Here is a 16571-nt window from a genome sequence, read left to right on the forward strand (position 1 = left end):
ACATTGGTGACCTTGGTCAGATAACCCAAACATTTGTCTTTGAGTTAAATACGAACTTGGACCACATGTATGCCTTTAAGATGTACCTTGCCCTGTAAAGGTGCTGGGATAATTACCCAGATATTGAAGAGAAAAAAAGAAAAATATATTTTTTAAACAGCCTAAAATCAAAACCATAAAGCTATTGGAAGTAAACATAAAGTAATATTTTACAGTGTCTGGGGAATATTATTTTGAGCAAAATCAAAATTCTAAATACTAAAGGAAAATACTGGCAGCACTGACTACATACAGATTTAAAACATCTAGTAGGAAAAGGCATTGTAACTTTTTAAGACAAATGTCAAGTGGGGAGGGACATTATTTGCAATGTGATACATGAGTTAATATTCTTATGCACAAAGAAAGCTTGAAAACCAGTAAGAAAACAATGAACACCCCACAGAAAAATGAGCAAGACCATAATTCACGGGGTCAGGGTGAAGGGAGTAGAGAATGGTCAGTAAGGGCACAAAAAGATATTCCCCCCCGACCCCGGCTTAGGAATCAAAGAAATGCAAATGTGGTAAGATGCAAAGTCAATAAGATCATTTTTCACCAATATGATAAGAAAGGATGAAAGTGACGGATAACAACAAGGGCTGGAAAGTAGATGGAGAAAGGCTTAAATCAAGTTAGTGGAAATATAAAATGATGTATTTATCTGAATACAATTTTGGTGACAAGTTTTCAAACTGTCAATGTGCTCATCATTTGTCTTCTAGAAATTTATCGAGGGGATAATCAGACAACTTTGCAGAGATGTATGTGCAAGGATGCTTGTCATAGCCCAGTTTAACGGATATGACTTAATTGCATGTCACCAGGGAGGATTGTATTGCAGTAGTACATTGTCTTACTATGTTGTTCAAAATGTAACAGTAAGAATTTACATTAACAGGTAAAATTTTTATGATAGACTAACCAGTGAAACTGGATGCAGAATTTGGAACCCCAGGATTAAATATATTTCTGCTTTTTCTGGAACCTCACATTCTACTTGTACCAAATTCTCATTGATTTGTGAGATGGAAGTTTTCCAGGTGGCCAGCACCATTAGTTTGTTAGGTCACTTAAGACAAATGTGACTATTGCCGTGAATGACAGGCCACTCGCTGTGGCACAAAGGGCCACCTCGCTGGCAGTACCTCATTGTGGGCTCTCTGGAGAAGGACCCCCCCAGCCTGTGACTTCAGAGGAAACGAATGCTGAGCTGTGGGGTTCAGAGCTTGCTTGCCTTTCTGCTACCTGCTTTATGATCTCAGTCCTAATTTTGTGACCCAAGGGTACAAGTACAGAAATCAAAGCAACTACTGCAGGCTGAAAGAATAAAACCCCTTTAGTCTGTGGAATTCTAAATTGCCAGGTATTTCTTATATATTTGTTGGTTTTGTTTGCTAAATTCAGTCTAAGATGAGATGCAAAAAAAGAAATTATTTTTCTCTGCATATCTCTGGAGTCCTCATCACCTTCCTAGCCACTGGAACTAGCTAATGAAGGTAAAACCAACTTTCAGGGTCACAGTTGTGAAAAAATCAAGCTGGAGCAGAATGGTCCATTTACAGGTTTGGGCAGAGTTCAAAGACTTAGCTTACTTGTGTTGGTTTGAAAATCTCACCTACTGTGCCATTTATTTCTTAAAAGCGGGTGCCCCTATGTTTAAAAAATTACTTGCCAACATCTCAATAGAGCGATATTTTGTGATAGCATTTTCCAAATCACAGTTGGGGAAAATTTCTAACAGAATAACATCCTGTTATACCCTTTCATCAAACATTTAAAATGAAACAGCTAATGCTCTATGTGGCAAACTAGGCATGCAAATTAAGAGCATGTATTCATCTGGAAAATTTAATATGAGAACGTATTTCCAGGACAGTGGCATGCCAGCAAAAAGGTTCATTAGAAGGGCCAGAACTTCCTAGAAGGAGCCAAATGTTCAAGAAGATGGGAAGCGTATGTGAAAAGTGTTCTCATTGAACTTTGTGATGGAAGGTTTTTGAGCAGGAGGAGGCAAAGAGGGTAATGGAGTCAGCGGAGAGGAAGAAAGGTGATTTCTTGTAGTCTCTACCTGGAAGCGGTACCCAGGGCAGTGATCCAAGCTTGGAAAATGCCAGCAAAAAAGGAGAAGGGGTTTTTCCTGGTCACTAGAAAGTAAATCAAGGGGAGAAAAATGCCCCCGTGGATGATGAGTCCCACAATCACCGTTATCATGTACATCCCCAGTTGCCTAGCAACCACCTCTAAGTCCTTGATTGCAATGATCTTGCCACAAATTAGGCAGGCGATACCCAAGGGAGAGTACCTGAAAGACATAAAAGAAAAAAGAGTATTGAAGAGATCATATGGGATTCAGAACCTAAATCTGGGCCTTCCTATATACTGCCCTCTGAGGACACCCTTTTGCTTTTTTGTACCAAAAGGTCATGGGATTCGATAGATGATTTTCTTTTTTATCTTCAGACTAATGGATTTAACTGCAATCTGTCCTGCGGATATGGTGGTGCCTGCTCTGATGAAAAGTCTAAAGGCAAATTATTTTTAGGAATAGAGGCAGCAAGCTTTACCATCTTTTAGTCAACCACCAAATTATAAATTGAGAGGCACAGGTTGCATCTGTGATTCTACCAGAGGCACACTGTGTCTTCCGGAAACTTGTTTAAATTCTCTGCTCCTCAGTTCCTTCCTAGAAAGTTGGGAATAAATTTAGAACTTTTGAGAAAGTCAAGCTATATGTTAATGTTTGTGAATTTGCTTTGCTTTGCTTCTTGGAAGACTGTGAATATATTAAAATGAGAGAGAGAGAGAGCATCGATAAAACAAGGCAACCATCTGAGCTGAGGAGTATAAACAGAGAAATATGGTCTTATTACTTCTAAGTCTGGAAGTATTTCCTTCTATACTAGCCCCTTTAATAATTAAGTAGCTGCAATTCATTAAGCTCTGTGTGTCAGGCAATGGTGGGGAGAGTGTCACATATATTAGCCTCATTTCATTCTTATCCCAACCCCAACATCTAGACATCACTATTTCTATTTGACAAAGAACAAAACTGAGGTTCTGGACATTTACATAACAAGATGGCAAAACCAGGAAGCAGGAGAAAAGCACTCTCAGGTCTGTGAGATTCCAAGGTTAGGATTTTTCTTTTCTCTTCTAAACCAAAACATTACCCTGTAGTGAGCAAATTTAGCTCTTTGTAGATAAGCAGATGACTTGCCTTCAACCAAGTTTTACTATATAAACTTATTTTATATTTCTGTATTATTATTGTTTTATAAACAGCTTAGAAACAGTTGAGCTTTTTCCTTATTCTTGGGTAAGCTAAACATTTTCTCGCTCATCTTCAGCGTATTCTTTGCCTATTTGGCAAAAGACTGTGGGGAAAATGTAGTTCTGGAATAAGGCTCCGAGGAAAGGCCAAGGAGCTGGGAAAGGAAGAACACCTAAACCAGACTTGCTTTTGCAATTGTGTCTGGGGTAATCCCTTCCCAGTTAGAACAAAAGAGTAGATGAAACTTAGATATAAAAGTATAAGCTATACAAGTATACGTATACATAAGTGAGCGTGTCTGGTCACTTACCAGCTATCTTACCTTAGTTAGTGATTTATTCCCATTTTACAGATGGGGAAGTCAAGGTTTAGAGAGGCTAACTCCAACCTCTTGGGGATTGCTGAAGGATTAAATTTTTAAACATGCATTTGGGTGCTCTGCTAACAATCCATCCCCATCACCATCAGCCTCATTAATCCTCTGACTCCAGACAAAGCAATCCTTTATATCTTTTGTTTTCACACATGTATGCCCCATGTCCTCCCATCACCCATGCTTCAAGAGTCAAATCTGAATTACTGAGGCTTTGTTTATCATTTACAGGCTACTGTCACCCAATCGTGGATGTTTTTAAGAGCACAATATTTTCTCAAAAGGAATCTAATCCTGAAAGAGCTGATTTGTAACTGACAATAATTAGTTAAAATATTAGCATAGCTACTCTCTTCTCTGATAAACATCGAGCCCCATGCCCTGGGGATATTTGCAAGCTAGTGGATATTTGTGGACTACCTCCATGGGCATTAGGGAATCTGAGACAAACTTCCTGCATGTCATTAGACCATTGGCCTTCTGGTTGTTGCACAATCTGCGGGTGTGCCCACAGTCACAACATCCCATACATCAGTGGGTATGCTCAGGACCCGGCACTTTGTTCACTCAGATTGTAAATAACTGAGGAGAGTGTGTCTTCTGATAAAGCCAGAGAGCATTTATCTTCCCAAAGCAAGAGGTCAACTCTTTCCCATGCACCAATCACCCTTTAAAGATGTCCAGAAAAACACAAATATGAGTTATTTGGGTCCCACTCAATTTTTCTTCTCTTCTGGTACAAGTGATTCATAGGATGGAGGGGAAAAGTGTTCAAGGTTCTTTGCCAAAGCAGACAAGCTATAGAGTCCCCTTGGAGAATGCATTTAAACCAGGGCCAAATGAACTAGCAAAGAGGAACAGGTTACCCCTCTCCCCACTCCCTCCTCCCTGCCCCGCATTCAGCTTGCTGGGAAAAACATGAGTTCCCATTCTAAATGGAGAGTGCTATTCAGGGCCAAAAGTTGGACCATTATGATAAATAAATATGGTCTCATTAACCCAAACACCTTTGTCTCTGGAACTAGAATTGACCATCAGGACAAGGAACAAATCTTTGTTCTATTTTGCCTTTAGGGACATCACATTCCTACACCTGTTTCCAAAACAAGCAATTTTTAGCCTTTACTTTGGGAGCCAGGGCTCAAGGTTCCTGGGTTTTCATATGAATGAATTATTCCATTGAAAAGGACACTCCGTGGAAAGGAGAGGGCAAGTGCCCAGGGTTCAAGGTTACCACTGAAAGCTTCTGAAATGAAACAAAGAATCAAGGCCATAAACCAAAGAGCATCAAGAGGCCAAGGGTACTGCCAAGAGTTCTGAACCAAGTGATACCCAGGAATTGTTGAAGGATATGATCACAAAGCTAAGTCTTCCATGACTGCTTTGCTTTGCTTTGCTTTGCTTTGCTTTGCTTTGCTTCTTGTTGTATTTTAAGCTCCATGCACTGTTTTCAAGGCCACTAATTCATCCAGGACTGGCATGTCTCAGTCTTTTTCTTACTGTTGTATCATCCATTCTAAACTCACCCACTTAGTACCTTAGCCCTTGTCAGCTCAAGGGTCCCACCAAGACGTCCCACCCAGGGCTGCATGCTATTCTACAAACATACATTCCCACATAGCACTCCCCAGATCCAGAATCACACCAGTTTTTCTGTGCACGGCCCACCTACACCAGAACCACCTGGGCTGTCTATGAATACTATGGATTCCCTGGGCCCATCACATACCTTTTGAGTTAGAATTTCCTGAATCTGGCCTTGGGACATTTATACTTTATATGCGATAATCAGGTAATTCTGATGTGTTTGGAAGCAACAAAATCTCATCTGCACCTGATGACATGCAGATTTTACTTGGTTAACATCTTCTGAAACCATCTACCCCAGCTCCAGCTCATTTAAGAGAGGTCTTTGCAGTCTTAAACCCCCTGTCATAATGGATTCAGGACTTTCAGGTGCAGAACAGATGGTGGGACAGACACCTGCAGTGGAGGTGAGCTGAAGAACTTTCTCAGTGCTGCCCTAAAGCCCCTCTGGTTCTGTCCTACAAGTTTCTTTTTTTTTTTTTTTTTTTTTGTCCTACAAGTTTCTAATAGCAACTTAAGTTTGGGATAGATCCCAAGAGAACCCAGAATTGGAAGAATCTGTCAATAAAAAATTAAGAACACAGCCCAAGAGTTGCCTAAAGGCACTGTCTTATACTCAGGCTCAGGAAGTAGTATGTCTCCTTTTTCTCCTGGTCTGCTTAGGGATAGGACACATTGGCTCCCCAAGGAATCACTGATGCTGAGTCAGCCCCACAGGTAGATTAGAACTTTTCATCAGGATAGAGTTAAAGTCAGCTCTAGAGCCTCCAAGCTGGTTATCCTCCAGGGCTTTCCTTTTGTAACACACATCTGCCTCCTGCCCACCTTTCCAACTTCACAACTTTTCACCCCCTTTTCACCCACCAACCATACCCCAGCTACACTGAACTTTCCTTCAGACCCTCAAAAACCTTTCACTTGCTGTTTCCTCCCTCTAGAATTTTCAGCCCTAGGTTCCTCATTGAACTCTCTCCCTCTTATTATTCAGGACTTCATCAAAAGTTACCTTCCCAGACAGACCCCTTCCTCGCCCTCCAGAGACAGTTCACTCTCTTACTCCCATCACCCCATCACTCTCTATGCCCATTTTTATTTCTCCCATTTTATTGTCTTTATAGCTTATTACTGTCTGAATTTGTTTCCTTCAATATCCCCCACACACACACACTTCTCTCCCTTCACTAAAATGTAAGCTCATGAGAGTAGGAAACTTTCTCTGTCTTATGCACCATTATTTAATCTGTATCTAAAATAAGTATTATAAATAACAAGCATTCAAAAAATATTTATTGAATGAAAGAATGGATGAGCAGATGGATGGATGGATGGATGGATGGATGGATGGATGGATGGATGAACAGATGAATGGATGGATGGATGGATGGATGGATGGATGGATGGATGGATGGATGGATGGATGGATGGGTGGATGGATAAATGGATGAATGGATGGATGAACAGATGAATGGATGGATGGATGGATGGATGGATGGATGGATGAACAGATGAATGGATGGATGGATGGATGGATGGGTGGATGGATAAATGGATGAATGGATGGATGAACAGATGAATGGATGGATGGATGGATGGATGGATGGATGGATGGATGGATGGATGGACAACGGATGGATGGATGGACAGATGAATGGATGGATGGATGGGGTGAGAGAACTGGAGGGTAAACAGAGATGTCTCTTCTCATTTTATGTTTTTGAGGTAGTGAGATGACGAAAAGTTTTACTTTCTGTTTAAACTTCTCAGATTTTGAAAAATGCTTTAAAGAATTTTACAAAAAAAGAGAATGGGAAAATCACACTGAAATTAAGGGTTTTTCTTTTTTTGGTGAATCAGTGTGCTCTGAAGGCTTCTTAAAGAATTCATGAATACAGAGGTACAAAGGATATAGATCAATATGACAGTAATGGAAATTAAAAAATAATAAATTAATTCATGTAAAGGGCTTAGACAGTTCCCAAGATATAGGAGATATTTCATGACTATTGGTCACACTCTTACTTAATTTTCACAGCAACCTCATCACGTGGATTATACAATGATCCTATTTCATAGATTAGGTCATTGGGGTGTAGATTGCTTGTCTAACTTGCCTAAAATCACACAGCTGGTAGATAAGAGGATCCTGTACATACACTCTGAAGTCAGAAGTTGAGTTAGATACCAGTTCCACTCAGTTCCAATACTTACAGCTGTGTGACATGAGCAAGTTCGTCTCTTTGGACAGTTTTCTCATCTGGTAAATGGGGCTAGCAAAAGTATCTATTTTTATTAGATACTTTTGTGAGGAATAAATGAGTTAATACATGTAAAGTAACTGGAATAGTATTGAACATATAGCAAGAATTTATATATTTTTTATATAAAATATATATTTTTATATTTATATTTAACTATCATTTGATACTTTTTAATAATTATTATCTCCTCAATAAATGAGTTAGTATAGGTATAATAATTGGACTAATACTGGGCATATAGCAAGAATTTAATAAATCTAATTTATGATTTAATAATACAATTATAACAATAATTTTCTCCTCAATGTTGTATTCTGTTATGATTATTATGCTTACTTCTAGATAGAGAGGAGCATAAAACAACTCTGACTAGTTAAGCTTTGAGGTGTCAGTTAAAAGTGGCTGACTGATCCGTAACCTTTCACAACCATCATTACCAAATACTGACACCGACAGGGCAGCTAAAGAATGAATGAAACATGTAGAATTGGAATCTCATATCATATAACACCCTCCTGACTATCTGCCTAGATGGGTTAACCAAACAGCTGTCAGGAAATAGTCCTACCTCGCAACTGCTCTTTATCTCTTGGGATATGATGCGTTTTATGAGTTTTGGCTTCAACGAATGGGAAGCTTCTTGATTCACACTGCCCTCCAACCCTTCAGAGAAGGAAGTAAAACTTTATCCTAATAACACATCTGATTTCCTAAGAAGGTTCAGTTGAAATGATGTTGGTATGGATGACAAAAGAGACTTGCAAGTATTGCCCCCATCACAGGGGGCAATAATGCAAAATGAACTGTGTCTGGAATAAGAATGCATATACTGCAAGAAATTCTAGGAAACAAGGGCAGGTCTGAATGTCTAATAGCAAGAAGTCTATTCTGCTATATGTATTACCATTTAGTAAGTTCTCAGCAAACTCAGATGGCTCTTAAAGATTTTAAAATTATTTTTTATAGCATCACTTTATGGCCTTAAAAGAAGTATTAAGGAATTTAGCACTGTCTGGGAAGTTGAAGAATCAGTGTACCAATCAAAAAAGAATATTATTTTACTAGTATTGCCTTCTTTAAATGGGCAAGAAGGTAATAATGTGAATAAGCCAGATCAATTAAATATGGTTCACTAAATCATGGGGAATATCTTCTTAGTCTGAGAGATTGGAGCCTTCAGCTGGCTCACTCATTCCTGAAATCTGAGTCAGAATTTACTTACCACGGGCACACCACTGTGCTTGGTTCCTTGGAGATAATAGATTAATCAAGAACAGATTTTTGCCCTTGTGAGGCAGGGGTGGGGAGCAAGGAAAGGAAGAAGAGAGAAATAAGCCATGGTTAGGTGATGACACCTGTATAAAGATGGAAGAGGATCAGGAGACATTACAGAAGGAAGCAGGCAGGATTAGAACAGAGAGAGATGGAGAATGTGAACTCAGAATTCTCATGGAAAAGAGAGCAGAGACGTGACTTATTTTAGTAGTAGTTTAATATTTGTCTAGGCAGAAGAAAAGACCCTGAGAGGGGTCTAATACAAGTGCATGTAAAATGTTTTCTGTTTGAGGTGAGACATTAGAAGGTCCTCACTCCTGGAAGTGGCATCGCTTCTTTGCTGAAGGGGTGGACACATGCTTTCCTCAGTCAGTCTCAATTTCATAACCATTGACTATAAACGCACATGAAATGAAGTGAAGGCAATATAATTTACAAGGCAAAAAAAACCCACCCACATATACATCGAGGATTTTGATATCAATATGAACTCCAGCTCTTCCTCTCTTTAGCTATGTAATCTTTGCCAAGTTAATTTATCGCAATGAGACTCAGTTGTCTTTTTTGTAAAATGGGAATACTGATACCATTTTTTCAGGGTTGTTGGGATTACATTTGAGAGGTAGAAGCTCTTATCGTGGCCCCTGGCAGGTAAAATAAATCAGTAAAGGATAGCTTTTGAAAACAATATAATGATTATGATGATGTTAAGAATTGAGATTTACTACCTCTGGGCCAGAATTTTCTCTTCTGTACAACTAGAGGGTGAGGTGAGGATTTCAAAGAGCACTTAGAGTTCTAGTATATGCTCCACAATTTCCTTCTCACTAGGTACTGCCTCTTTCTTTTCTATGTGTGGCATAAGCGACCAGGGTCTAAGATCCATTGTTGTGGATACCAGAATTTTGAAGCCATGACTTTGGCACATGGCCTGAGGCAAGCTGTGTCCTTGCTGTATTGGGTCCATCTTGGTGTCTCCAGCTACTGCTGAGCTTCAGCAGTTACTCATTTTTCAGCTTGTCTCTCTCCTCTTTTTCTTCCAGAGCAAAGGTTAGCAAACTTTTTACACAAACGACCATATAGTAAATATTTTAGGTCTTGCAGGCTATACCGTCTGTGCCCTAACCACTCACTCCTGCCACTGTCCTGTGAACGCAGCAACAGAAAATACGTCAACACTAAACAGGCATGGCTGTGTTCCAATAAAATTTTATTTGTAAACCCTGAAATTTGAATTGTATGTCATCTTCCTGTATGGTGGGATATTATTCTTTAGTTGATCTTTTTTCAGCTACGTAAAAGCATGGCAATCATGCTTAATTCACATGTCACAGCAAAAATAGGTAATGGACCAACATTTAGCCCCCAGCTGCAAGTTTGCTATCCCCAGTTCTAGGGGAAGCTCCAAAAGGAGAGATTTTCTTTCCTTTCTCAAAGTCCATGACCACTGTCTCCTTCTGAGAGGGCTCCGGTACCCTCCGGGGACCCAACGGCCACCTCACAACCCCACCACGACCACGTAAGAACAAGCCCACTTACCACATGATCATGATCACCAACTTCATTACGATCTCATTCAAAATGTTGAAGAAGTCCACCATCAGCTTGGCCTGCTCTCCCATTTTCCCCATGGCGATGCCAAAAGCAATGAAAAACCCTATCAGACCTGTTGGGTGAATCACATCACACAGAAGAGCAAATTAGAGCGTATGTGTTTCTTCCCCTCCTTCTTTACCACTCCTGATGCACGGGGCCATGTTCTCCCGTTACCCTATGAATTAGGCTTCAAAAGACGAAAGCATTATAATTCACACTGAAAGTGCCTTCCCCTGGATAATTATGGCTTTCCTAAGCATTTTCCACATGAGCAAGGTGAAGTATAAGTAGTGCTAGTTCCTTGAAGAAAACAAATTCATTTTCATTCCAAGCTAAAAGGCACTCTCCTCCTCACTTATGTAATCATGTGCAAGCAGTTTCCATTATTCTCTAGATTACCAAGGGAAGGCTTGTTCGGACTTGGAGGTTATCCTGCAAACTTTGGAGCCAATATTGGAATTGCAAAGACCAATTAGCCAATTAAGTTTATATTGGTTGGGTCTTATCCCAGACACAAGCCTGGTATGTTTCACTCTAGAAAAATCCTAAGTGTAAAATTACATGCGTACGTGAGAGGGAGGAGGGATGTTGAAAAACTAAATGGAAAGCTTTAAGAAATCCAAACTAGGTTGGGAAACCCCCCGTTTATCCAATTAGTTTGAATTTAATTTGCTTTTTATTAATTTGCCATAATTCTTTTCTTTGTCAAATGGTTAGATAGAATTTTTTTCCTTAAAATAATTCTACTCCAGTTAGCCCTTTTCACCCAACTCCTTCAGTTTCTCACACTCAGGCCTAGAGTCTCACCTCAACCCATCTGGTGACTAGGGCCCACTGGCTAGCTAAGCAGCATCTCCATAAGTAACTGGAGGCTACCTGGATTTCTGATTGTCACACGCATTCCCCTTAATTTCCAGTCACCTCCTCCCCTACCAATTATGCCAGCAGTGGGGGCCTGATTCTGACTGCTGATGTAGACAATGTCTCCTTTGCTCCGGGGACTTGCTTGCTCGCTGGGCTCTTTCTCTGCACCTGCAGAGTGGGCCATCCTTGCTTCCCCCTCCATCTCTCCCCTTCCCCACTCTTACCCTGGGCAGGTAGGCAGGCCTAATCTTCAGTTCCTTTCTATTGTATCCATTTTCTTATTATATCCATTTATGCCTGGAGTCTTGATCTATCTGGGGTAAATTATACCATTACAACTTGACTCTCTTACAGGGAATTCATTCTCTCTGAACCCTTGACTTTAACCTTTTCCTATTACCAAAATCACCAACTTCCCTACCCCAAGCATGTGTCAGCCCAGATTGTTTTACCTCCTTTTGCCGTTTACTGTCTCCAGCAAAAAGAATCCAGCACTTGTACTTGGGATTGTTAATGGTTGGTATTTAATATTTTCCCTTTTCAACTCTTGGCCAGAAAGCTTGACAATTGACTTCATAAGTGAGTTGCTGGCCCATTAAAGACAAAGTCTTCCTGACAATTAGAACCAGGAGAGTGCAACCTAGTTCTGCAGTAATATATGAAATCAAATTCGGGCTTGCTGCTATTTCCAAGCCCTTCTTTCAAGCCTGTGGAGAAGAGTTCACAGCAAGAAATAATCTGTGAGCATTCTGGCTGAAAATAGCTTGTATTACTTGGTTTATTCTATTAGGAAATTTTAGGAGAAACTGCACAAGGTCTCAAGGCCCCAAGAAATTGGAATAAACAAACCCAATAGCTCCCCTCTCAGGGTCGGCAGAAATTGGCCATATCTATAGTATAGGAGATAGACTTTCTAAGGAGCAATTTCTCACAGGAGTTGATTTAAGCAACTGGGAGTCGGGTGGGACCCAGAAGATTTTTTTTGGAAAGAAACAGATCCTTACAGAAGCGGGAAGCCAAGTCAAGGTTTTATCTTCATTTATTGCAGTGCTTCATCCTTGGGACTTTCCAAAGCCAAAAATAAAAAACAAACAAACAAACAAAAAGCCACAGTCACCATCTCCACCTCTGGAAGACCGTGGAAAGAACCTTCATTTCCGCCATAACTTATAACTGGGAAGTTTCTCAACAGTCTAACTTCTCTTGGTTTTCCAGAGCCTTGATCTGGGTGGGAGCCCCTATCCAGCTTGTTATTTGCCTCTGTAAACATTGCCTGATAGAACCCACTCACTAGAAAGGGCGTGTTTGATTTGAAAAAAGACCGCTTAGACTTGGTCCTTGGGGTCGAGAGGGTAGTGAGTTGTGTCGAAACTCTCCAACACAGCCAAAGGCACGGTCACTTCCCAGAATCCACCAAGACTCTGGAAACGGCCAGGGATGTCTTCTGGATGTTTCCCACCAAAGTGGTGAATTCTATTACTCATGGCCTCAATCTCTTCCAGGATGTGCAGAAGACTGTGAGGCACTTTGACCACGAGGCTTAGGGTGTCAGTTACGACCTACAAGAAGGGATCAGTAAGAACTGGGAAGGTCCAGAGAAGGTCATGGAAATCTGGGCACAGTGAGTTCAAGGGTGGATATTGAGGATATTTGTAAAATTGTCTTTTCAGGGAAACCTTCCCTACTTTCTTCTTCCTACTCTCCACCCTACTGATGGTCAACAATGTTTACTGATCTCCCATTGCCAAGCAACCTAGCAAGTTTATCTCCTCCCTCACTTTCATTTAACCAACCTGCTTCCTGCTCGGCCACAGAAGAGCCCTTGGCATAGCTCCCACTCCTCTGGGCAATCTCCTCCCTCTATCTCTATCTCCCCTTCTTTCTAGATGATTAAGGAGCAAAGTTAACAAATTTAGAGAAAACAAATAAACAAACAGGGTACCCAGTAAAATTTGAATTTCAGATATAAAATTGAGTGCAAATCTGCCCATCTGGACTGTGTTTTCTTCCTGAGCTCCTCAGCTCTCTACCTACCTTCAATAATGATAAAAGCTCACACAAAGGGAGCACTTGGTATGTACCAAACTGTGCTTTAGATACACGTTCTAATTTAATCCTCCTGACCAACTACAACAGAGCTGCCAGTCCCGTCCTGATTTTACATATGAGGATCAGAGAAGTGGAACAACTTGCCCAAAGTCAGACTACAAGTAAGTGGTCCAAACAGAATCCGAACTCAGGTCTGGTCAACTCAGAGCCAAAGAACCTCTGGGATGGCACTCTGCGAAGGGACCAAGCTAGGGGAAGGGGTTTACTAGAATCCCAAAAATGTAGATGAGATCATCTCTAATACCCCTTTGGGCAGCAACTCCGACTCTTCCCAATACTGATAGCATTGCACTGCTTACAGACTGTGAGAGCTAAGAAGGTACATCAACCTTGCCTAGCACAGTGCTGGTACACGGGGGCAGCTCAAAAACGTTCTCAAGAAACGAAAGAATGAGCTCCCTAAAGAAATGAAAGTGACTAGCCAACACCACGAAGAAAACCAGGGAACGTGGGGAATTTGTCCAGCGGATTTCAGTCGCCTCTTTTCTTTCTTCTTTTCCCACACTTGACCCTATAGTTGCCATGTCCTCACTTGGTCTTTCTCCTGCCCACCTGCCTCTTCCTTAATCTCTCAACTATCAGTCCCAGTGACCTCCTGCTCCACCTAGAGGACAGCGGAGGTATCATTTTTCTGAGAAGAGAGTGACGGATGCCGAGGTGCTGGGATGAGGCTGCTGGGGCTCTGGCATTGGGCTTCTTTTGGACAGCCCTAGAAGTTCCTCTTCTGCAGCAAAGGACAGAAGCAGAGGCACTTCCCCCAGGGAGACGAATACCAGTCTATCAGGATGCCTACCTAAGACATTCATCCCGTCCTTGAACTCCAGGCCCTTCTTGATAACCATCTTCGTGTCCTCAGGAGTCTCGGCCACAGTCTCATTCAACAGGGAGAGGACAGCGTTGGTCGCGTTGGCCTCCTTGTCTGACTGAGGTGCCTCCAGGACTTTCTTTGTCACCGTTTGGATCTGATGAATCGGGGGGGAAAAGGCATGAAGATGAGATTTGGTCTAAAAGGTCAATAAAGTCCTGGCCATTGACAAATTTTAAAGCTCCCAATAGATTAAAAATAATTAAGAACCATGCAAAAATCTGCACATTAATGTTTATGGCAGCTTTATGAATAATTGCTGAAAATTGGAAGTGACCAAGATAGTCTTCAATAGGTGAAAAGATAAATAAGCAATGATACATTTATACAATGCAATAGTATTCAGCACTAAAAAGAAGTGAGCTATCAAGCCATCAAAAGACATGGAGGTGCTTTAAATATACACTGCTAAGTGGAAGAAGCCTGTCTTAAAAGGCTACATAATATATGATTCCAACTACATGACATTCTGTAAAAAGGCAAAAACGATAGAGACAGCAAAAAGATCAGTGGTCGTCAGGGTCTCAGGGGAAAGAGTATGGTATGAATGGATGGAGCATAGGCCATTTTTAAGCCAGTAAAACTATTCTCTTTATACTATAATGGTGCAAGAATATGAGTATACAGAAAACTGTGCCTTTGTCAAAGCCCATGGAAATGGTGAAAGCATGAACCTTAATGTGAGCTATGAACTTTAGATAATAAAAATGTGTCAATATTTGTTCATCAGTTTTAACAATTGTACCACACTAGAGCAAGATGCTAATAATAGGGGAGAGTGTGTACGGGGGGAGAGGTGAATACTGGATTTTGGTATTTTCTGTGCAATTTTTTTGTAAACCTAAAATTGCCCTAAAAAGTGAAATCTATTAAATAAACAATTTAGAAATGCCAAAACAAAATTATGAGAATTGGGAATATTTTATATTTTCATATTTAACAAAATGATGTATTATACACAAATGCAACGTGATACAACTATTCTACTCACAAGATAATTACAGGATTTATAAAATGCATTTATAATGTACTACAAGCAATGTGACCCAGTAATGACACATGAGGTTAAAATTGGAGGAGTGATGTCTTTTCTTTCACTCCCATGATTGCTGCTTTGCACCTCAGAGACAATAACAAATGTGTGAGTTGGATGCTTTTCATAATTGTCAGATCCAGTTAGATGCCTCTTCCGCCCCTCGTGACAGGCCTATAGGGTCTAGTCAAAAAAATGGGAGAGGGCTGTTGTAGTGGGATCACATCAGTAACTCATAATCCATCTACTTTTCTCCCTACTGCCTAGTTCCTGTTGGGTAGAGCTGTCACAGGCCAGCTCTCAGTTTGATTCCTTCCAGAGCCGAGTTCTACTGAGAATCTCCATTAAGGCACTAAGTATACCAGCTGCAACAGCTGCAGTTTTGTCCATAGTTCAGATCCAAATGCAATGTGGGAAGACACTCGCTCCTTTTGGGCAGCCATATCAAGCTTCATTTGAAGTTCACCAAGTATCTTTGTGCAAATGGCCTCCCAAGGAACCACTCACATTGAGCCTCACATCCATGGCAGCCATCCTATTTTCAAAGGTGCCAGGCATCCTGCACGCAAAGTGCTATGAAAACTCACATCTGAACCCAGAGAAACACTACCTCCAAGACCATTACACTAGAGCTCACACAGAATTCACAGAATCCTAGAATGTATCAGGCAACAGATGGCTGAACCCTGAGTAGCTGTGAAAGAGAATGCGTGGGTAAGCGAACACAGTTTTTGGACATCATAGAGTTACTCAGATGGCCTGAGTTCTTTCACAGCCTGAGCTGTGTGTTAAACTACTGGACACAATCCTACTGTGGCTGGGTCCAGTGATAAGCCATGTTGCACTGACCAGCTATTTGAAATGGTAGAGAAACAGGGACAATGTTTTCTGGGGTGTATAGGCCGCTCTCTGCTCTAGCCTGGCCACATGTGCTTGTGCAGGGAGAAAGGAAGTCCGGGACTCACTGTGCATGGGGAGAACAGACAGCACAATGGCCCCTTGGTCTGCGGAGACAATGTCATGAAGAGAGAATTCAAGAGCAATCAGAAAGGAAGCTTCCATCAACAACAGAGACAAGGAAGCTTCCACCGCAACACAGACAAGCTCCCAAGAAAGCAGGGGGAACCGGGACCCAACCGTAGGTGCATTCTGAGGATGCTAATGAGGCCATGGCCTGGGTTAATACAGGTAAAGGTCATGGACCTAAACAAATGGTGGCTACAAGGATCAGGAGGGAGGCAAGATGCCACATGTTTTACATCTATAACCTCTTATGCCAATAGTGGTCTTTTCAGCCT

The 16571-nt window shown here is 41.1% G+C and overlaps 1 protein-coding gene across 4 annotated transcripts in view; it reads right to left on the bottom strand.

Moving 5' to 3' along the window:
• SLC1A2 (solute carrier family 1 member 2) overlaps positions 1–16571 on the bottom strand; it is a 177940-nt gene that overhangs the window by 45815 nt on the left and 115554 nt on the right. For 3 of the 4 annotated variants that reach the window (XM_077114409.1, XM_077114411.1, XM_077114410.1), the window contains exons 5-7: positions 14169–14337; positions 10346–10472; positions 2111–2344 (exon numbers count right to left, since the gene is read on the bottom strand). In XM_077114409.1, coding sequence (XP_076970524.1) covers positions 2111–2344; positions 10346–10472; positions 14169–14337 — 530 coding nt within the window. The remainder of the gene's footprint in view (positions 1–2110; positions 2345–10345; positions 10473–14168; positions 14338–16571) is intronic. The other variant, XM_077114412.1, reaches the window with a different exon arrangement.

The sequence above is a fragment of the Tamandua tetradactyla genome, chromosome 8 (genome assembly GCF_023851605.1).
Source record: "Tamandua tetradactyla isolate mTamTet1 chromosome 8, mTamTet1.pri, whole genome shotgun sequence".
NCBI lineage: Eukaryota > Metazoa > Chordata > Mammalia > Pilosa > Myrmecophagidae > Tamandua > Tamandua tetradactyla.